Genomic DNA, 24,205 nt, shown 5'->3' on the forward strand with positions numbered 1-24,205 from the left:
GTATTTATATTCTTCTGGAACATCTTATCTCAATTCCAGGCCTAGTTTTCATAACCAGAAAGGTATCTATGACTTATCTGTAATCCCTGTTGTTGGTTTTTGACGGTACTTGCGTTTGTTTTTCGGCTTGACAGGGTCCATTTTAGAAAAACTGCGCAAAAGTTGCTTTCTTGGGCCACTTGATTGCAATGTGTGATGGGCAGCCTTGTCAATCATTGCCCTGAACACAACTACTGCTACCAGCCTTCCCACATGGCATGGGCCACACCCCACCAGGGGTAAAATGTCAGCGGCGATGGCGGATTGAGTTTAAAGTTTATTTATTAGTGTCACAAGTAGGCTTACATTAGCACTGTATTGAAGTTACTGTGAAAATCCCCTAGTTGCCACATTCAGGTGCCTGTTTGGGTACACTGAGGGAAAATTTAGCATGGCCAATGCACCTAACCAGCACATATTTTGGACTGTGGGAGGAAACCAGAGCACCCAGAGGAAACCCAAGCAGACATGAAGAGAACGTGCAGAGTCTGCACAGACAGTGTCCCAAGCCAGGATTCGAACCCTGGCACTGTGAGGCAGCAATGACACTGTGCCAATTTGTCTGCCAATTACTGTAAATCTGTGCTTTCTTGTTCTTAATCCTTTCACAAGCATCAACTCCTGCTATCAACTCTATCCTGATCCCTCATGATTTTGAACCTGTATTGATCTCCTCGCAGCCTTCTTCTCAAGAAAAACAGTCCCAATTTCTCCAATTTATCTTCATACTGAAGTTCCTCATCCCTAAAGTCATTCTTGTGAATCTTTGCTGTACTCTCACTGATGTCTTTCCTGAAGTGTGGCACCCGAACTGGTCACAATACTCCAGCTGATGCTGAAGTTTTATCTTGTACAAGTTCAACAAAACTGTTATAATCTTTAAATAAATGTAACATATTTGAAAGTTTGTCAGTGTATATCCTTCTGATATTAATGGCAACCTCTTCCTCTTCACAACAACCATCTCCCCCCTCGCCATAACTCCTCTCCACATTCAGAAGCTTTTTCCCAGGGTGAAAGAGTCAATTACTAGGGGGCATAGGTTTGAGGCACAAGGGACAAGTTTTAAAGAAGATATACAAGGTAGATCTTTTACACAGAAAGTAGTGGGTGTCTGGAACTCGTTGCCGGGGAGATAGTGGAAGCAGATGCAGTCCTGACTTTTAAGGGGCATTTTGACAAGTGCATGAATAGGATGGGAATAGAGGGATATGGCCCCTGGAAGGGTAGGGGGTTTTAGTTAAGTCGGGCAGCATGGTCAGTGCAGGCTTAGAGGGCTGAAGGGCCTGTTCCTGTGCTGTAATTTTCTTTGTTCTTTGTTCTTTATTCCTGGTAATCTTGTCTCCTTTCTTGACTATACCCCTGGCTCCTCTTCCACCTCCACTTAGCGCCATGCTGCTCCACCAGTTGCCCTTCTCATTCAATTCCCCCCACTCCTCAGTTCTGCCATTGTTGAAAATAGCTCCTGGAGAGGAAAGCGGTCATGATGTGGATGTGCCGGCATTGGACTGGGGTAAACACAGAGAAAGGTCTGACAACACCAGGTTTAAGTCCAACCGATTTATTTGATATACACTCACTAGCTTTCGGGTTAGCCCCTTCGTCAGGCGAATGGAGAGTTCTGGCCTCAGTATATGATCTGTCTGAGGCCAGAACTCTCCATTCACCCGACGAAGGGGCTAACCCGAAACCTAGTGAGTGTACTATCAAATAAATCGGTTGGACTTAAACCTGGTGTTGTCAGACTTTTTACTGAGGAAAGCGGTGTCAGAGGTTGATAGAGGAGCCAGGAGTGTAGGGTGATCATCACAAATATTTTTATTCACAATTATCAACCATCTTTGTGTATGGGGGACATATACATTTGGTGATTAAATTCTTGATTTATGCTTGTGATTATTGGTCCTAAAAATCCATGCAAATTGAAGGAAAACAAGTGAACAAAGAACAAAACACAACCCAGCACGGGGAACAGGCCCTTCGGCCCAACGAGCCCGCACCGCCATTTTAACAAAGCATTTTCCTACACCTACCCTGCCCCAAGTGTATGCGAATGGTACCCCTATTGTAGCCAGATTCAGGGGAGAATAGTGTAGGGTCAATTTGGTGCACCAATCAGCCTAAGAGCACATCTTTGGGGTGTGGGAGGAAACCGGAGCACCCGGAGGAAACCCATGCAATCACAGGGAGAATGCGCAAACTCCCACAGACACTGGCCCAAATCCATGTATCTGCACAGCTAGCAGTGATAGTCACTGAGCTGTTGTGGTGCCCATCTGCTGGTCCAGGTTTAAGCACACACCACGACGCAAAGTACTAGGCCACTCTCGAAACATCCAAGAGCAGCCCACGCATGACCCACCATGTGCATGCCCCTCGTTTGACAACAAGGTGGACCGACACCTGTGGATTAAAAGAGACAAAACATTAACATGTACTATTACATTTCCAGTATCGCCCCAAGGCTCTGACCCTTTTTAAAACCGTCTTCTATAACCCTCCAGCCCTGTTTCACTCATGTGCCTACCTAAGTAAACCTTAAACAAGTCCAGCGTGCCTGCCTCCACCACCTTACTTGGTAGCGCATTCCATACCCCCATGACCCTCTGTGTATCCAAATTATACTTCTCCCCCCTTACCCTTAGATCGTGCCCTCTCATGATAGCTGTCTCCAATCTAGGGAAAAGCCTGCCACTGTTGACTCTATCTATACCCTTCATTATTTTGTACACCTCTATCAGATCCCCCCCTTAATCTCTGTCTTTCTAAGGAGAAGAGCCCCAGTTTTTCCAATCTTTCCTCATAACCCAGCCCTTCCATACCAGGCAGCATCCTGGTAAACCTCCTCTGCACTCTCTCCAGGGTCTCCACGTCCTTCCGGTAGTAAGGTGACCAGAACTGGACACAGTACTCCAAATGCGTTCTAACCAACGTTCTGTACAACTGAAGCATTGGACGACAGCTCTTATACTCTATACCTCTTCCTATAAAGGCTAACATTCCATAAGCTTTCTTTGCAACCTTCTCCACCCATGTTGCCACCTTCAGAGACTTGTGCACTTGCACTCCCAGGTCCCTCTGCAGTTCTATACCCTTAATTGGTCTACCTTTTATCATGTAACTCCTCGCTGCATTATTCCTTCCAAAATGCATCACCTCGCATTTGTCAGGATTAAATTCCATCTGCCATCTATCTGCCCAGTATACCAACCTATCTATATCCTGCTGTGTCACCTGACAATCTTCTTCACTGTCCGCCAATCCTGTCATCTTGGTGTCATCTGCAAACTTGCTGATCACACCACGTACGCCCTCTTCCAAGTCGTTTATATATATTACGAAGAGAAGAGGTCCCAGTACTGAGCCCTGTGGCACACCACTGGTGACAGACTTCCAGTCAGAAAAAGACAGAGAGACTCTCTGTCTCCTGTTGTCTAGGCAGTTTTCAGTCTATCTAGCTACCTGTCCTTGTATCCCATGTGCCTTAACTTTTTCTACCAGCCTATCGTGAGGGACTTTGTCAAACGCCTTACTAAAATCCATATAGATAACATCAACGGCTCGCCCAACGTCAACTGTTTTTGTCACCTCCTCAAAAAATTCTACCAGATTTGTAAGGCAAGACCTCCCCTGAACAAAGCCATGTTGCGCATCCCTAATCGGATCGCAACGCTCCAAATGCTCATACATCCTATCCCTAAGAATTTTTTCCAACAATTTTCCTACCACCAATGTCAAACTCACTGGTCTATAATTACCAGGGTTTTCCCTACTGCCCTTTTTAAACAGCGGTACCACATTAGCTATCCTCCAGTCCTCTGGGACCCCATCTGTGTCCAAAGAAGAGACAAAGATTTGCGTCAGAGGCCCAGCAATTTCATCTTTCACCTTCCTAAGCAGCCTGGGATAAATGCCATCAGGCCCTGGAGCTTTATCCGTTTTTATGCTACCTAAAAACCCTAACACTTCCTGCCTTGTAATGGATATTTCCTTCAACTGATCTACAGCTCCCTCCAAGACATTACAAGACACCAAGCCCCTCTCCTTTGTGAATACTGATGCAAAGTACTCATTCAGGATCTCTCCCATTCCCTCAGACTCGATGCATAGCTCCCCTCCTTTGTCCCTAAGAGGACAAATTTTCCCTCTAACCACTCTCTTGTTCCTAATATAAGAGTAAAATGCCTTTGGATTATCCTTAATCCTATCAGCCAAAGCCATTTCATGCCCCCTTTTTGCCCTTCTAACTCCCCTTTTAAGCTCCCTCCTGCTCTCTCTATATTCCTCCAGCGCTCTCTCCGTTCCCAGTTGTTTCGACCTAACATATGCCGCTCTCTTCTTCCTGACCAAGTCCTCAATATCCCCTGTAATCCACGGCTCTCTAATTCTGCCTTTCCCATCCTTCCTCTTTACCGGCACATGCCTTTCCTGCAACATTATCAGTTTGCCCTTGAAAGCCTCCCATTTGCCAACCGTGCACTTGCCCACGAACAACCTCTCCCAACCAGTGTCCTTCAGCTCCTTCCTAATCCGGCTATAGCTCGCCTTCCCCCAGTTCAGCACCCTCCCCTTTGGACGGCACTCATCCTTTTCCATTTTTATCCTAAAGTAGACAGACTTGTGGTCACTGTTAGCCACATGTTCGCCTACTTCAACCTCAACCACCTGCTCCGGCTCATTACTCAATACTAAATCCAGTATAGCCCCCTCCGTAGTCGGGCTAGTTACATACTGCTCCAGGGACCCTTCCAGCACACATCTTACAAATTCCTCCCCATCCGTACCCCCAGCTCTAGACACCTTCCAATCCACTCCAGGAAGATTAAAGTCACCCACTACAACCACCCTATTCTTTCTGCACCTATCTAAAATGTCTCTACATATACCTTCCTCCACTGCCCTTGGGCTGTTGGGTGGCCTATAGTATACCCCTAGCATCGTAATCGCTCCCTTTCTGTTCCTCAATTCCACCCACAGCGACTCAATCCCTACCTCCTCCATATTGTCCTCCCTCTGCACCGCTGTGATGTGTTCCTTAACTAACAACACCAACCCACTACTTCTCTTCAACCCTCCTCTGTCACACCTAAAACACTTATACCCAGGAATATTCAGCTGCCAGTCCTGCCCTTCCTTTAACCACGTCTCCGTCACTGCCACCACATCTAAATTCCTCACGAACATCAAGGCCCTAAGCTCATCCGTTTTACCCGTTACACTCACATTAAAACAGACGCAATCCAACCCTCCAGGCCCACTCGGATCCTCATTTCCCGTGATAATTTTCCTTCCAGCCAAACCTACCCTGTCACCCAACTCGCTCCTGATCCCAGTGCCTAATGAGCTATCAGTCTCATCCCCACCCCCCCTCCCTATTAGTTTAAACCCTGCCAAAACACTCCAGCTAACCTCCCAGCTAAGACATTTGTCCCCCTCCCATTCAAATGTTCCTCATCCCTCCTGTACAGGTGCCCTTCTCTCACAAATACTTCCCAGTGATCGACAAAAGTAAAGCCCTCTACCTTGCACCAATCCCTCAGCCACGCATTCAGCTGCATGATCTCATTATTCCTTAATGAAGAAATGGAATAACAGCATCATCAGCATGGGAGAAGGTCTACAGCAACTGATAACTTTCAAAAAGAAATTTGAAGTTCCAGTTAATAGCTGAAAGAATGACACAACAAAATTTCACATTTTAAAATGTTTTCTGTCAAAAGATTGGCTAAGTACTATGTTTATAGACAAATTATACTTTAAATCACAGAATCAAAAACCCCCTTTTTATTTTTAGCATAATTAAAAAACATACTTCACACGTATTCTTTACACTTAAGTAGACACAAATAAGAACGTAAGAAATAGGAGCAGGAGTAGGCCATCTAGCCCTTCGAGCCTGCCCCGCCATTCATAAGATCATGGCTGATCTGAAGTGGATCAGTTCCACTTTCCCACTTTCTCCCCATAACCCTTAATTCCCTTGTCTATCAGAAGCCTATCTACCCATGACTTAAATATATTCAGTGAGGTAGCCTCCACCACTTCAACGGGCAGAGAATTCCAGAGATTCACCACCCTTTGAGTGAAGAAGTTCCTCCTCAACTCTGATCTGAGCTGCCTCCCCCCCTTATTTTGAGGCTGTGCCCTCTGGTCCTGCTATCCTTTCTAAGCAGGAAGAATCTCTCTACCTCTACCCTATCTATCCCCTTCGTTATCTTATACGTCTCTTTAAGATCCCCCCTCAGCCTTCTAAACTCCAACGAGTACAGACCCAGTCTATTCAATCTCTCTTCATTGGCTAACCCCCTCATCTCCAGTATCAGCCTAGTGAACCTTCTCTGCACTCCCTCCAAGGCCAGTATATCCTTCCGCAAGTCTGGCAACCAAAACTGCACACAGTACTCTAGCTGCGGCCTCACCAGTGCCCTGTACAGTTGCAGCAAGACCTCCCTGCTTTTATATTCTAACCCCCTCGCTATAAAGGCCAACATCCCATTCAACTTCTTGATCACCTGCTGCACCTGCAGACTGGGTTTTTGTGATTCGTGTACAAGGATGCCCAGGTCCCTCCTAGAGACATAGTTCTCCCAGAAACAGTCCAGACTTAATTTTAGCTTTTGAAGGTTTACTTCTGTTATTTGCCTTTTTCACCTTGGTATTATCTAACCCCAGAACTGTCTGTCATGGTGCAAATTTTCGTGACATCTTCTCCTTTGAGCTAAAGCTAGGCAAAGCTTCCAGCCTCATTTTAACTTCCCATGAATTTGGTTGGAGCTACTACCCGGATTCTGGTGTTGTGATCCATAAAGGCTTTCAGCTTCTAGCTACTCTGTCTCCCTTTCTTGGATCTTGCCAGGCTAATCGGTCCATGATATCAGTCGGGAAATCCTGTAACCGAAAGGTGTCCAATCTTTTTTGTGTGAGGGGCCATATTTCTTCTTTTCTCTCACTCATGGGGCCTACAAGCAAATTTCAGATAAGACATAGAGATTTAGGAATAGGTACATCTGTCTGTTCTATCATTCTGTGAGCTCTTAGCTGACCTGTACCACAACTTTCTTTACCTACCTTAAACTCATACTCCATAATGACCTATCCAAAAAAAATGGCAACTTTTCTAATAAATAAATGACAATGTTATTATTGAAGGCTCCAATTATCCCCCAGGCATCCACAGACTGTTGAGAGAGAGTTCCAGATTTTCCACTACATGTGCATAAATCCCTGAAAGTTGGCACCCAGGTTGATGAGGTTGTTCAGAAGGCATACGGTGTGTTAGCTTTTATTGGTAGAGGGATTGAGTTTCGGAGCCATGAGATCATGTTGCAGCTGTACAAAACTCTGGTGCAGCCACACTTGGAGTATTGTGTACAGTTCTGGTCACCGCATTATTGGAAAGATGTGGAAGCATTGGAAAGGGTGCAGAGGAGATTTACCAGGATGTTGCCTGGTATGGTGGGAAGGTCTTATAAGGAAAGGCTGAGGGACTTGAGGTTGTTTTCATCAGAGAGAAGAAGGTTAAGAGGTGACTTAATTGAAGCATACAAGATGATCAGAGGATTAGATAGGGTGGATAGTGAGAGCCTTTTTCCTCAGATGGTGATGGCGAACATGAGGGGGCATAGCTTTAAATTGAGGGATGATAATTATAGGACAGATGTCAGAGGTAGGTTCTTTACTCAGAGGGTAGTAAGGGCGTGGAATGCCCTGCCTGCAGCAGCAGTGGACTCGCCAACTTTAAGGGCGTTCAAATGGTCATTGAATAGACATATGGATAATATTGGAATCATTTAGGTTAGAGGGTCATTAGATTGGTTCCACTGGTCGGTGCAACATTGAGGACTGAAGGGCCTGTACTGCACTGTAATGTTCTGTGTTCTACACTTTGTATGGGAAAATACTTCCTGATTTCATGCCTGAATAGCCAAGTTCTAATTTTAAAATCATGCCCTGCCATTCTGGATTCCCCCACCGGGGAAGATAGTTTCTCTACCCTGTCAAACCCTTTTATTTTACAATTGCTGCAATTATAAATTTGCATCCTACAATATCCAATCAATTGTTGCTGGTTTCATTCAACAGTGCTTAGTAAATCAGAATAAACTGTTCCCACTGAAGGTTTATTTTAAACTGCAATTTATCAGAGCAGCTACATGTTATAAATGTAGCTGAATTAAATGTTTGATTTGCAATTGAAGGAGATTGTTTAACTGGCAGTCACAAGTAAGATATGCAGCTTTCTTTCGTTTATTTTAACATAGCTTGATGTCTTTGTTTTTTTTCTTTCTGGCCCAAAAATGTGCAGTTTAAGTAGATTGGTCATTCTAAATGCCCTTTAGGGCCCCAAGATGCGTAGGTTAGGGAGATTAGTGGGGTAACTGCGTGAGGTTATGGGGATGAGGCAGGGAATGGGCCTGAGTAAGAAGCTCCATTGGAGAGTCGGCGCAGATCCAAGCCAGACGACCTCTGTCTGCACTGTAGGGGGTTCTATGATTTTCTCCAGCTGCATACGTGGCATTTATGTACCACTTATTTGACACCAGTTTATTCTTTGTGTTTCATAACCAGTCTTACAGATTTTTTCATATCTACATCAATGTCTCCACTCCAACCAGACTTCTGACTCACTGATAGTGTCACTGTGAAATGTTTTCCTATGGCTGCTTGAGAAAAGTTTTGGACGACCATTCAATTTCCAAGGTGTTTCCACTCAAAAGCAATGGGATGGCAGTGATTGACGTAGTCTCATGATGTCAACTCACAGACAGAACCCATCAAATGGTTTTCTGAAGAGGTTTAGAAGAAATGTGGCAAGGATGCCATCCATTACTGATCCTTCTGGCATCACATTATTGGAGTCCTTATTGTCTTTGGTGTTCTGTCTATGGGTATATTTCTCAGGATATCAACTGGGTGACCCTTGCTCCTCAGAGACAGCAAACAGACCCATTGCCGCAGATGCCATGCTTAGTCCTCAGGCTGAATGCCACCGCTCACCTTTGTACTGCTCCCCCGATCACAGAAATTTTCTCCAGCATTTCTCCTACCATGACAGATGGCGAAATTTGAACTCAATAAACATCTGGAATTAAAAGTGGTAATGACTAAGAAACCATTGTCGATTGTCATAAAAACCCATCTTGTTCATTAATGTCCTTTTGGGAAGGAAATCTGTCATCCTTGCCTAGCCTACATATGATTACAAACCCACAGAATTGTGGCTGGCTCTGAAATGCACTAAAATGGCCCAGCAAGCCACTCAGCTCAAGGGCAATTAGGTTGGGCAATAAATGCTGGCCTAGTGATGCCAAAATCCCATGAATGAATACATTTTTAAAAATACCCATACAAGTAAGAGTGGTAGCTGCAGAGGCACTGACTAATCTTCCAACCCTCCTCAGATGCTGGGGTTGTTACAATTAACCATGTTTTCTGAAATGTTAGATCATAGAACCCTACAGTGCAGATAGAGGCCCATTGAGTTTGCACTGACCACAATCCAACCCAGGCCCTATGCCCATATCCCTATATATTTTTACCTGCTAACCCCTCTAACCTATGCATCTCAGGACACTAAGGGGCAATTTTAGCACAGCCAATCAACCTAACCCACACATCTTTGGACTGTGGGAGGAAACCGGAGTACCTGAAGGAAATCCAAGCAGACACGAGAAGAATGTGCAAACTCCACACAGACAGTGACCCGAGCCGGGAATCGAACCCAGGTCTCTAGAGCTGTGAAGCAGTAGTGCTAACCACTGTGCTACTGTGCTGCCCATTGTTGTGTGCAAACAGCATGTACCTCACTTCACTTGTCCTCACTTGTTCCAAAGTTAAGTCCTGCAACTACAGGTCAGTTACTTCAATCTTGATGGTGTGAAAGTCTTATATTCAGGACAAAATCAAGAGTCCATTGAACAAATTTGGATTAAGGAACGTCAGCATGAGTTTGGGAAGGCAAATCAAGTTTAACTAACTAGCTTGAGTTTTTTTATGATGAAATAACAGGGACATTTGATGAAGGCAATGTAGTTGATTTGGTGTGCATGCACCACCATTTAAATGCATGAACTAATAAACAAATAAACTTACCGATAGCCCCTTAACGTGCACTGTAACAAAAATGAAAATCAAAGGAATCTTATCAAATTAGATTAAAATACATTTTTCATGACTGACGATGCACTCCAGCCTCTGTGATCGACCAGCGCTCATGGATGACATCAAATGTACCAGTGGACACTGCGTCCTTCCATCCAAGAACACCCAGGTGTACGCATAACCATAGAAGAAAGGCAGTCAATCAGGATAAGCAACCCCTTTAACTGCCCACTGCCTGGACCTGTTAATGGCCACCTTAACCAGACCCACAAGCAGATTAATCTGTCTTGCTTGCTCCCCCACTGCATCCGGTGGCTAAAAATCCAAAATGTGTGGCTGATGTGTTGCTAAAGGTTCAGGACCGGCCTCCTCAGATATTAAAAGAGAGGCTGCAATCTTGAAAATCCAATGTAAACCTGAAACACAGACTCCTCAAGAGTGCAGGAATTACAGGCAGCCAGGGAGGGGACCTGAAGGAACATGTGCAAATCATTGAAGATGGCAAGGCAGGTTGATAAAGCAGTTAATAATGTATACTGGACTCTGGGATTTATAACTAATAGCAACAGCACAAAAGCAAGGAGGCCATGGTTAGGGTGTGACAGGGTAGATGTAGATAGGATGTTTCCCAGATTGGTGAGTCTAGAATAGTGATAGGCAACCTAAGCTAGTGAGTGAGCCACGAGTGGCCCTTCTTCATCTCAGAGGGCCACAACGTTGAAATCAAGCTTCTTCTTAAACCATGACCCCACAAATAAAATTAAATGCATTTAATACACGCCAAATATTTCAAAACAAGTTGTAGAAAATGAACTCTAATGAAGTGTCATCCAGACTCGAAACATTAGCTCTGTTCTCCAAAAGATGCAGTCAGACCTTGAGATTTTCCAGCATTTTCTCTTTTTTGTTTCAGATTCCAGCATCAGTATTTTGCCTTTATTATATGTAAATGATTAAGCATTTTCTATTACTAGAGCTACCATCAACTTTAAATGTTAAAACCAAAAGAAATATTTACACTTTGGACACCGAGGGAGCGCACAGCTCTCACGATCAATGTTGTGAGCAAACAGCACACAACTCATTTCACTTGCTTTATGTATTACCTCAGTCGTACAATGGAATCATAGAATCCCTACAGTGCAAAGAGGCCATTTGGCCCATCGAGTTTGCACCCAAGGTTGGAATTGAATCCCAGTCCCTGGCACTGTGAGGCAACAGTGCTAATTACTGTGCCCTACTCAAGAGTGTGGGGAATTTTGGAATACCCTACCCCAGAAGACTGCAGAAGCTCAAGAATTGAGAATGTTCAAGATAGAAACTAATAGATTTCTAGAGACTAATGACACCAAGGCAAAAGTGTAGGAAATGGTGTTGGAGTATATGATCAAGTATGATCTAATTGAATAGTGGAGCAAGCTTGATGAGCAAATGGCCGACTCTGGCTCTTACATTCCTGTGATAAAGCTGTTTGGGCTCATCTAGAATATTGTATCTATTTCTTGGCACCACACTTGAGGGAGGATGTGAAGGCATCGGAGAGAGGTTACAGAGAAGATTTACAAGAATGGTTCTAGGGAAGAGGGACTTCCAAATTGTGAGTAGATTGGAGAAGCTGGGATTGTTTTTAGAAGAGAAGATTAAGAGGTGATTGTAATGTTCAAGGTCATGAGGAGCCTGGACAGAATAGGTAAGGAGAAACTGTGCTCATTGGCAGAGGGGTCAAGACGAGAGGACACTGACTAGAGGCGATGAAGCAATGGTGACATGAGGAAAAACATCTTCACGCAGCGAGTTGTCAGGCTTTGGAATGCACTGCTTGAGACTATGGTGAAGGCAGATTCAATTGAAGCTTTCAAAAGAGAATTGGGTAATTATGTCAAAAGAAAACAATTGCAGGGCTACAGGGTAAAGGAAGAGAAGTGGGACTAAATAAATTGCTGTTGCAGAGCGTAGGCACAGATGTAACAGACCAAATAGCCACCTTCTATGTTGTCACAATTTGATAATGTACAATACATAGCAATGATTGATGCGTAAGGGCAAAGAACACAGAGAAAAAGGAGTTGCATTTAGATAGCACCTCTCAAAGGGTCCCAAGGGGTTTTGAAGTTAATGAAGCAATTTTTTAATTGCAGTTGCTGTTGTACCATGTGAAGGCCAATTTGCATAGAGCAGGATCCCAAATAGCAATTGGGAACTGGTCAGCTGATCAGTTTTAGTGCAGTTGGTTAAAAGTGAAATGTTGGCCAGGACAGCAGGGAAACTCCTCTGCTCATCTGTGGAATAATTGCATGGGATCTTTTATTTGACAGGGCTTGGTTTAATGATTCAATTTGCAATGTAACATTTCCTCAGTGCTATACAATGAAGTGCTCTCACTGATCTATGCTGAACACTTCAGGTTATTCAGCTGGCTTATGGCAACAAACTGTAACTGGAGGGAATTCCTGTTTGTAAAGTAAGGCCAGGATCACCTCTCTATCATTGTGATGCTGAGCACCAAGATTCAGAGAATCAAAGTAAGGGGAGTCGCAGAAACAAGAAAGTTAACTTGGGAATTCAACAACGCCTCTTCTATCGGCAACCATTGACATCCACCACTTGGAATGAAAGGGCATCAGACACATGGGAATACCATACAAATCTAACTTGCCTTCAGCTTCACTGGGTCAAAATCCTGGAACTCCCTCCCTAACAGCACTGTGGGTGTACCTACATCACATGGACTTGAAACTCCCTCGCTAACCGGTGTACCTACACAACAGTTCAAGAAGGCAGCTCACCACCACATTCTCAAGGGCAGCTCGGGATGGGGAGCAAACACCGGCCTCCGCAGTGTCACTTCAGCCGGCTATAGATGTGAAACCAGGTAGGCTGCAGTTCCAATCATTGTGGTAGTTTAGGGGAGACAATCAGAGTAATCCTGACTGGAGGGCATCATGATCTACATATTCACTTGCCTGGCTGCCCCCAGTTATTGGTTTATGCTCCCAGCAACAAACCACAACAAAGCCATCCAGTATATGTATTCTCATCTTTATTTTTCCTTTTAAAGTGTTTTTAAAATTTGTTTCAAATGTGCTCGCTGCAAAGTCGACCACAAGTGTCTGAAAAAAAATTGTAATTAATATCACTTCGAACAATTCTGCAAATGCATTAATGCATAAAATAGCCCAGCGGTGGAGTTGGTGATGTGAGGGAAGGATGTGTGCTGTGGGATTGGGAGGAGAGAGGGTATTTAAAATCCATTCTAATACCACTAAGGTTACAGAAAGAGGCAGGCTAAATGGAACCAAACACACGGATGGAAAAATGCAGGATGTAGGTAGGAATGATTTCTATCTCATATATATATAAAAAATCACTTATCACCAGGATTTCTAGTGCACTGGCCGGTTAAAGAACTCCTAAACTGAACTAGTACACTCCTCGTAAGATGTCTTCGCAATGAACTACAACCTGTCCTGCCATCACATACCCGATGTAACCCGAGTTTGACAGCACTGTCATGGTAGAGCTGAAGACATTTCTTGACTTTTGTTGAGGGGTGGGGGAAGGACACACCCCCTTTTACTGAGGGGGAAACGGACTTAACTCATGAAAATATGCGGCATCCATGGTAACTCAAGCCCTAGTGACAAGAGAGACTGCCTTTTATTTTTTTTTAAAAACACCATTAGTCACATGTAGACAATAAGCTTGTACAGGGGAATCTCTTCTGTTAGCTCAGCAAGAGTTCACAATTATTACAATGAGAAAAAAGTTACTCAGCTTTGAAAAAAAGTGCTGTTTACATTTTACACAAATTTAAATCCAGCAGATCCACGCAAAATCGTTTTAGAAATGCCCGAGGATTTTTTTTCAAACAGATGAATTCAGGAAAGGATCTTCCAAACCCACCTGAAGTTTTTTTTCAAAAGGTATGTTTCCAAAACGTTACATAATTGAAACAGAAAAGATGAAAGCACAGAGGGCGGGGAATCTGAAACTGGACTATGCTGGCTGAGCTAACTCCGGGAGTTCCCACTCCCGGTTCAGGCAAACCCTTGCTCCCAGCACAGCTAAACCTGGGGAGCTGCCGCGTAATAAACGGGTGGTTTCAAACAAGACTCCATAACCTGGGGAGTAAATTACAGGCTAATAGAACGGGATTCGAGTGGGTTAGAAAACGAATTAAAAGCCTTATGAGCAAGTCATGATCTGGAACCAGGTGATTAGAAAAGCGTGAAGCTCACCCGTGGGTTTTAAAAAAGGTATTGTTACAGTTCACAGCGTCTGCAGGGAGAGCTTAGCCCAGATTTCGTGAGGAAATCGCTCCATAACCCTCTCTCAGCTTTTGTAAATTTCCACCTTGTAGCATCGACTGATCAGCTAGGTGCCTCCAGTATTTTGGTTTGGTTTTATTTATACAGCCGGCTCTGTCCAAACCCCCACGTGAGGAGGTAACTATGAAATCTGGGAGCTGCCCTGGGACTGGCTCCAATCCGATTGAAAGTGAGAGATACTCTTCCTGCACCCGGTCCAGGGAAGAGCTGCCTAACCCAGTTGAATGTGCACTCTCTTCCCCTCCCAAAGAGGCTCTGGAGGGTGTCGCTCTTTCTGTTGGTGCTGTCGCAGGATAGGTGACTTATCAATTTTATTTGAGTCGAGTTGGGGGAGGGGGAAAGAGACGAATGGAAGCAATGAGAAATCAAAAATAATATTTATTCGGGTCTGGAATAACTGTCAGTGAACGGGAGAGAATTGTCTTCCAGGTAATTTAAATTAATACAAACGACAGATGCTTGCAGTTAATTTAAAACTTGGTGTTGAAGATTGGGGAGCTGACTGCTACTAAAAACTGCTACTCCCATTTGGAGTACTGTGCGCAGTTCTGGTCGCCTCACGACAGGATGTGGAAGCTATTGAGAGGGTGCAGAGGAGATTTACAAGGATGTTGCCTGGATTGGGAGACATGCCTTATGAAGATAGGTTGAGGGAGCTAGGTCTCTTCTCCTCGGAGGGATGAAGGTTGAGAGGCAACCTGTTAGAGGTTTATAAAATGTTGAGATGAATAGATAGGGTGGATTCTGGGAGGCTATTTCCCAGGGCTGAAATGGTTGCTACAAGAGGACACAGGTTTAAGATGCTGGGAAGCAAGTACAGAGGAGATGTTAGGGGGAAGTTTTTCACTCAGAGGGTGCTGAGTGAGTGGAATTGGCTGCCGTTGGTGGTGGTAGAGGCAAACACGCTGGGGTCTTTTAAAAGACTTCTGAATGAGTATATGGGATCTAATGGCAACTTGTGGGCCGAAGGGCCTGTTATTCTATAAATGTACGTGGCCGTTCCATAAAGAGTTCAGTCGTGGCGGGGTGTGAGAAATAGATTAAATGAAATCCAAGTTTTTAAAAAATATACACCCCTACCAACCAAACCTCCTTGCCTTTTGAACACTGATAGACTCAATAAGGCAGCATACTGCTTCGATTTTAATAAGGCTTTCAGCAAATCATAGACGTTACATGGGGCAGACCACATCACAGCAGCTGGACTGGTTCCCATTTATCACCCCTTCTTAAAACATACACTTCTCACGTAATAAACCAGCATCATTGCAGTCTCTAAATGGTTACAAAGTGCAGAAATTGCAGCTTTTGTCTTTGTTTAGCTGTTTATTATAAAACTAATATTGGAAATAAACCTGTCAAAGTAATAATGCCTTTCATAGTTCCTCTTTAATCCATTCTTGACTTTAGATTGAACAGAACTCTATCAGACTGTAACATCATGTAATGGTGGAGGAGGTTAGGTTTCACAGATTCTATTCATTTGGTTAATACTATTGTTTAAACTACATGCAATACCCATAATATAAATTCTTCTTTCACCAATGGGTGGGATATGTGAATATATTCAAGTTATACACAGCACGGGGTGGGGGGGGGGGGAGAAATTAAACAAAGCAGCAATTTTAACATGAGGCACAATACTCGTGGAACCTGGAGTGTTAACATAAAGCTTAAATCTTAAGATAAGGTCACACCATTCCCTCTCCCCTTCTGAATTGCACAAGGATGATTCCTCTCCCAGCCTGCAGAGCTCTTAATGACCTGACACAAGAGCGACAAACACTGCCTCAATCACACAGCAATTCTTAAAGAAACTTCAGTATCTGAACACCTCATCATTGCCTGAGATAGTGAAAGAGAGGGGCCAGGGCAATGGAAGCAATTTCAGAGAAAGCAAATTTGAAAAATTAGAAATACAAGGGTTCTGGGTGACTCAGCCTTCATCTGGCACTAGCAAGATTTTTCACTATACTATACACCAAGACAACATTTAATAGAAAAAAAGTGAACATGCATGGAAATTGCTGACAGCCCATAGGTTAAAGAAACAAAATAGTGTGGTTAGAAACAATGATAACTGCAGAGCTAAATTGTGCTGCATTGCTACAATTAAGGGAACAAGTAAGAATGGATGGATAAATGGGAAAGGTGGATTAGACCAAAATTGCCACCTTAGCTTCGATTTGCAGATTGAATTGACTTATAAATAGCCTATCCATTCCCCAAGTCCACAAAATTCTCTCCAACTGTGGCAGAATTTTAATCCAACTTGTTCATCAGAAAACTGAAATCAGGAGTAATATTGGGTCTGTAGAAGTGGTGAGTCACTTGATCCTGCCTGGTGAGCGAGTGTTAGGGTAGGTACCCTCAGTTGAGAGTTTGTACACTTACCAGTGAAAGAAATCTAGCTTCTTATGTCTTCAAGATCTATCTAGTCAGAAGGCATATTAAAACTTTCCTCCTCCCAGGAGGATGGATGAACAGCTACCATCATCAGCTTTTCCATGGGATGAATGCTTCACATACCTTGTGGAAGCTGGAGATTAGCTTATTCTTACTGGTAAAATGCACTCGGGTCTTGGCAATCAACAACTGTGCAGATCCAAGAAAATCTAGCAAGGGCATCAAGAAATTGATGTGTGCAAGCAGAAGGTTACAGGACCAAATTACCACCTTTCAGGGCACTGCTAAAGCCGCATATATTAAGGCAGAGTCAAAGACATGCCTGAAAGACATTGGGTGTATCTTAGTAATCCTGTTACAATAGTGCTGTAAACAAGATACCATGCATTATCAATATGTATCCTAACTAATAACGGAGTTCTATTAATCCAAGCTTTGTTTTGTATCAATTACCACCCATGCCATTCTCCATGACCTATGATAGATAGGGTGTTGGGCTCAAGTTTGATTTTCTCCAAAGAAAACGAGCACAAGAGTGAAGCACTTGACCTGCCCTACAGCATGGAAACCAAAAAGATGGATTTATATCACATTCACCATTTTAAGCTTCAACTTTATTTGGCCAATAATGTAACAAATTGAAAAGTGGATGTCACTTCGAGGTCTGGTTGTTTTTGAAAGCAGGACACTGGGAAGTTTTAATCATTGGAGGTGCTAGCGATTGTGGATTCATGGCCTGGTGAGAGCCAGGGAAAGTTACACTAGGGACATAATGATGTGACTGAGAACTTCAAATTATTTTAATACATCATTACCCACCAAATAAACTATCAGGTGGTGAGGAAATAAACATTTGAACTACTCTTCAGTCTACAAATTGATAGAGGTTTTTTGACTGTATAGAACCCTCATCATTTTACTTTAAACTCATTGACATAGCCTATTTATAAAAGGTAGCCCAAAGTGTTTTCACATTTGAGCAACTTGAAAATTTTGTGGAAAAAAAGTCAGTATATCAGACACCAAGATCTGAATGCAACCAATTATATGATAATCCAAATGCCAGTTGATGTCTCCTAGTAGAAATGGTCGTCCTGTCCTCCTCTTCTCACCTTCCCTGTCCCAGTTAGCCAGCCATACTTTGTTCCCCCATCAGCCTAACTCCCCATCTAGAGAATTTTGTACTCAAAGTTCAGAGGGATAGAAATAATAGGGAATAGAGTAATTGTCTATCCTGGAGCTTGGACCAACGCCACTCTATCCAGACTATACCTCAACAACAGGTTTGGGAAAAAGTGGACCTTGCATTACCAGTGACTCATTCGCCAAGTCACAATATTTAATGTCAATATTTCGGTCCTAGATTCCGTGCCAGACTCCCAAAGCATACAGAATTTTCCAAGCTTGATTGGCATGCAACCCACACCATCACATTTTTTTGAAAGAATTCCAAAATGAGGCGAGTGTTGGCATTGGAGGGAGTGGTTTCTTAATAAAAGTTGCTACACTTTTTTTTTGCAGACATGCTAAAAGGTACCAAAACTGTCACAAATCATATTTTATTACCCTGCACTGGGTAAAAAGAGGACTGTCTTTGGTTATCTTTTCCATGACTATTTTCTAGCCTGATGATTTTCTAAGATGCACTGCAAGCTGGATTCACAGTATTGGGTCCATTGTTATTAACATGAGTCACAAAGAAAAGTTGAGCTTCCTTGTAACTCCCATCATCTAATCTTAAAGCACAATTTATTCTGAATCCTCTAAACTTTGCTCTATATTCTAATATCATTGCAGCTTCTTCCCCCCATTGGATCCAGGGCCTACAGGACTCTACCTACAATTATCTGTGTAGCTCAGCACTTTTATAATCAAGAATGTCTTTGCTTGTTCATACATCCGTGGCAGACACTGCAGGCCATCATTATTACAAGTGTCTGCTTGTTACTCATATTACAAAATAGTGCAATGTTTCAAAAGTGTTCATAAATAACTCTAAACCCCTGCCTTTTTTTTTTATATACAGAAATGTTTAGAGACACACCGAGATGGCACTCCAAAAATTGCCATTTCTCTCATCTGGGAACAAAACAAAAAAAAGACATCATTTTCGTATAGGCCATTTCTATTACAAAAATACTCCTGCCTCCACATGCAGTTTTCTCATTAGGCATATTGCAGGTTCTTCAAACATAAAATTTTGTGCAAATGTTTCTTTAAAGTTAAGTGAGATAATTAAAGACAGCATTTTACGCACATCACTTAAACTAAGGTCTCTTTTAAAGTAACAAGAGTATTGGACCTTCCTTATCTAATGTAGCTCGATAGAACTACCTGAAGCCTTATGCTTGATGTTCAATTCAGATGCAACATAGCTAAGTATTAATTTTATACAATGGAGAGGGGAGCAGGGGGCAGGAGGAGCAAGCACATTTGACCATGCTCTCCCGCTCACCCACGCCCCCTGGTTTGAGTTGAAGTGCACAGAGTGGATCTCAGAAGGGATGTCCTGTCTTTTTGTCTTTGCTGTTCCGGACAACTGTATTCTCAAGGCCGTGGTTCTGAGGGTGCTGCAGTCTGTTACCTCCCATCACAGAGAGGACACCATGGTTCTGCTGGTGCTGGAAAAAGGTCGACCCTGGGTAGTGACCTATGACCTCATTGTAAGTGGGTGGAGGTCCTTCCATTCGGCCGTTGTTGCTGTAACTGGTGGCACTGATTCCAGAGTTACTGCTGGGTGGGCAGGGCCCAGCATTATAAATTGACGTGTCTATCAGATCGCTGTCAAAAATAGTCCTATTCGGCGGAGCTCGCACTGACTCACGGTTCAGTTCCATCTGCTGCTCAGGGTTGCGGAGTTGGAGGGTGCAGGGCCCCTGGTACGGAGGGGGTTCCTCACCGTCTGACAGAGAGATGGTGGGAGGAAGGTCGATCTCGTGTTGTAGGTAGGGATAGGTGGGCTGGAAGCGACTAAATCGATCTCGTTGTAGGAATGACGGGACTGTCAATCTGTCTGTTGATCTGGGTGTGTAGATCTGTTGCTAAAAAAAGAAATAAGTCTGTTAGTCGCCTTCATGATAGCCATTTCTGGTTTTAAATTGCCATAGCCAAACAAGTCAAACCAAAAGATGGCACCCAACACTAAAATTAGGAACCAAAAATAATTCCAAATAAAAGTTATTCAGATTTCAGTTAACCAGGGCAGAAATGAAATGAACTTGCAAAACACCTTTCACAATCTTGTGACATTCTAAACTACGTTAGTCATTTAAGCATTTTTTAAAAAGTGTATATTGTAGGAAACGTAGCTGCTAACTTAAGCACAGCAAGATTCCACAAACAGCAATGTACTAATGGCCAAATAATCTGTCTTAACTGATGTTAGTTGAGAGATAAACACTGGCTAGTCACGAATAAGATTTCGCTTTCTCTTCTTTGAACAGTGCCATTGGGATCTTTAAATCTACTTGTGAGCAGATATTAATGTTTGTTTTGAAGGCCAGCATCTCTGACTGTGCAGCACACCTCCAGTATTGCATGGAGTACAAAGCTGTTTGGAAATGAAGCTTGAACCCACAACCTCATGACTCCCTGGTGACTGTATTACACAACAGCACAGAGAAGACCCTGATAGCTGAATGGCGAGTTGGCTGCCTTGGACTCGCAATTGAACACTTACTGAACCATACTGGATGGTGTGTTTATTAGGGATTCATGTTTGTTCTAATGTCACTGGAGGCACTTCCTTGGATATGGATTCTGGTTTAGACATTAATGGTGATTGGCAAGGTATTATAACATCACCTAATCCTGTTCTCAGGATCATCTATCTCTGTGCTCACTAAATAAATTAGCTCCTGATTAAGCTTTCATTTAAACAACTCTTCCTCGCCTTCAAAATCCTCCATGGCCTTGCCCCTCCTCATCGCTAATCTCACCAGTTCCACAACCCAGTAAAATATTGGTATTCCTCATATTCAGACCTCTACAGTATTCCATATTTCCTTGGTCCAGCAGTGGTCACCTTGCATTCAAGCTACCTGGTTTCCAAGGTCTGGAATTCCCTTCCCCAAGTATCTTAACCTACCTTTCAATTCTTTAAGGCCTACATTTTTGACCAAACCTTTGGTCACCTGTCTTACAATCACAATTATATGGACTGATATTTTTGATCTGATAACGCTTCCATGAGTACTGTGTTAAAGAGACCATATAAATGCAGTTGTTGTTGATGAAATAAAGTGCAGGGCAGTTTAAACTGCAAACAGTTTGCAGTTTATGTCCCATCATTGACTACCAGGACAGATTTCATGAGCTTGCATTAGTTCCAAATGTAGCCATGATGCGGAGATGCCAGTGTTGGACTGGTCTTGAGACATCTTACTTTAAGTCAACCAGTTACAAATCCAAGGGATAACAAACAGGGTCGATAATCAGCTTAAATTTTTCTTATCAACCGTCAAAATTTAAAAAGGAACATAGTTGCTGCAGGAAATACTGGTCCCTATCCTTCTAAACTATCAGTAATTTTTATTCACTGTTTGGTCACACACACAGCACCATCACTTACTTAGACAAGCACAACAAGCCACCTGGTACCAGATTTCAGCACTTCCGGATTAGCCCACAGTCTCCTACACCCCCGTCCCTTGCTTCATATGTTAGTAAGTCATATTGCTTCAGTGAAGATACAGTACAGGGTACTGGGCAATTTTTGTTTTGCTAACTAATTTTAAAGTATCATATTAGTTCAGTCAATTTGGCACTTATCCTGTGTATAACAAGACGAATCACTTGAAGTGTTGAGATATTTAAAAATAAAATTCTCTATCTACATTTATATATTATTCACAATCTCACAACAAGAACAGTAGAGGTTGGCCAATATTTATCACACAACCGACATCATTAAAAACAGATCATCTGGTGATGGATGGGATATGATGGACTGGAATTCACAATTAGGCAGTGAGGATTAGACCTTCCAGATTTACCTCTGACATTCTACTTGCTACCACTGTGCTGACTGAAGGCCATAGGCCTCCTTCCTATATAAAAGGAGCAAGATGATCAGTTGAAAGGGTTTCTGATCTATAGCTTTGTGAGCTGGAAGAAATAGCTAAAGTAAAAGAGCATCAATCAGTGCCATTGCAAATACAACCAAGTACACGAGCTAATCAATTTTAACTCGCACTTAGAATCACAGGATCCCTACAGTGCAGATGGAGGCCATTTGGCCCATTGGGTCTGCACCAACCATAATCCCACCCAGGCCCTATTCCTGTAACCCCACATATTTACCCCTCTGATCCCCCTAACACTAGAGTCAATTTAGAATGGACAATCAATCTAACTGGCACATCTTTGGACTATGAGAGGAAACCAGGAATACCTGGAGGAAACCGCGCAGACACAAGGAGAATGTGCAAACGCCACACAGACAGTAACCCAAGACCGGAATCGAACCTGGGTCCCTGGCGTTGAGGCAGCAGTGCTAACCACTGTGCCAAGATGCTTTTAAAATCATCATTTCTAGTTGTTACCGTGGTGTGTGGCAGTTCTGTGTTTACCAGTACTCCACTATATACAGCTCAAAGAGCCCACCTGAGGTACAGCTCAAGTCAGGAAGAATAGCCTGTAACTGGACTGCTTGGTCCTTTTTAAGGTTCCCTGGCATGATATGTTCACAAACACCTTACTGCATGATATCAGCCTTTGCTCAGTGGCAGCACTCTCACCAGGGTGAGAAGATTGTTTCTCCTGTATCGTCTTTCAGGCAAAATGATAAACCAAGCATCTACTATCTCAAATATCCTATTGGAAGAAGAGCAGGAGAATTCCTCCAGTGTTCTGGTCAATAACTATCTCCCAATCAACAGCATGAAAACTGGCCATCTGGTCAGTTTGCTTTTTTTGGGAGCTTGCTGTGCACAAACTGATTGCCATGTTTCCAACACTACAATGGTGATTACGCTACAAAAATACTTCTGTGAAGCAAAGACAGAAATATTGTTTTTGTGATAATTATGAGGGGGGATGTTGGTGCTTGTGTCGTAACCCTACTTCAAACATTCATCCTGTTAGATACAGAAGGGCAAGATACAGAGCTCTCACTATTTTGCCTAAATGTGCTCCATCAGTGTGACAATTCCCATTTTTCATACCAGCTACACTGGGGGCCAAATTTCCACAGGGAAACATGCTATTTAATCCACCAGCATATTGTTGTGTTTATCCTTCGCAGCAGTGTTGGTCCTAATCCCATCTGTCTGTTATGTCCCCCATCATTTTATTCTCTTCTTCAACCATCCATCTGACTTATTCTTAAATGATGTGGAGATGCTGAGTTGGACTGGGGTAAACACAGTAAGAAGTCTCACAACACCAGGTTAAACTCCAACAGGTTTATATGGTAGCAAAAGCCACTAGCTTTTGGAGCACTGCTCCACTCACGTTGTCTGTACCTTTAAGACTTGATTACCCGTAAAGACTCACATTCCAACCATTATTTTGTAAATTGAGTTTGTGTCTTTATATGCCCTGTTTGTGAACAGAACTCCCATTTACCTGATGAAACAGCAGCGCTCCAAAAACTACCAAACAAACCTACTGGACTTTAATCTGGTGTTGAGGTTTCTTACTATTCTCAAATGTCAGTATATTTATTGCTTCAATCACTAGCTACAGTGGTGTTTTTCACAGCCTACAAAAAGTTTCTAATGCTCCAGATCGCACATGTAATCAGTTCTTTCATCTTTTGTCTCTTCTTTTTAGATACCACATTTCATACTGAAATCAGCAGATTTGTGCTGTGGGCCCCTATGTTTATCAGGAAGATATCAGGGAGTGGTCAAATTCATTTTAAATCTGAAAGGACAGAGAAGAGAACAATGGGATGAAGAACAAAGAGAAAGAATTGACAGAGAAGGGAAAGTAAATATAGGAAAGAGGGCACAAAAGGAGGAAAGGGGAGTGAGTGAGGTGGGCAGGGAGGGCACAGTTTGAGATGACACAATTGTTCCATTCATAAATCTGTGAAATATGAAATATGATTGAGAAACTGGGCTTTTTATAGTTGCTGAAAATAAAGGGAATCCTAATGAGATAGTTATGGGGCTGAGTACATGGGTGCGATTTTACCAGCTTGCCATGCTGATTGGTAAAGTGTGAGGGGTGAAAAAAATTGGCTTTATGCCCTTTCCTGATTTCAATATATGTAGTACATATAAAAGCTCAGCACATATTCTCCCATAGGGATTTACTTTCTCTCCCTTCAGATACTCTGCTTCCTGAACTCATCATTCACTAACCAAAAGAGAAAATGTCAGCAG

At 42.9% G+C, this 24,205-nt stretch overlaps 2 protein-coding genes across 2 annotated transcripts in view; both read right to left on the bottom strand.

The window, feature by feature from the left end:
- ctsz (cathepsin Z) overlaps positions 1 to 24,205 on the bottom strand; it is a 471,849-nt gene that overhangs the window by 129,481 nt on the left and 318,163 nt on the right. The window lies entirely within an intron of this gene.
- LOC145354010 (protein TMEPAI-like) overlaps positions 13,164 to 24,205 on the bottom strand; it is a 112,924-nt gene continuing 101,882 nt past the window's right edge. The window contains exon 3 of the mRNA XM_080205087.1: positions 13,164 to 19,915. Within this exon, the coding sequence (XP_080061213.1) occupies positions 19,370 to 19,915 (546 nt within the window). The 3' untranslated portion in view covers positions 13,164 to 19,369. The remainder of the gene's footprint in view (positions 19,916 to 24,205) is intronic.

Source organism: Carcharhinus amblyrhynchos, chromosome 16 (assembly GCF_965287045.1).
Source record: "Carcharhinus amblyrhynchos chromosome 16, sCarAmb.v2.hapA, whole genome shotgun sequence".
NCBI lineage: Eukaryota > Metazoa > Chordata > Chondrichthyes > Carcharhiniformes > Carcharhinidae > Carcharhinus > Carcharhinus amblyrhynchos.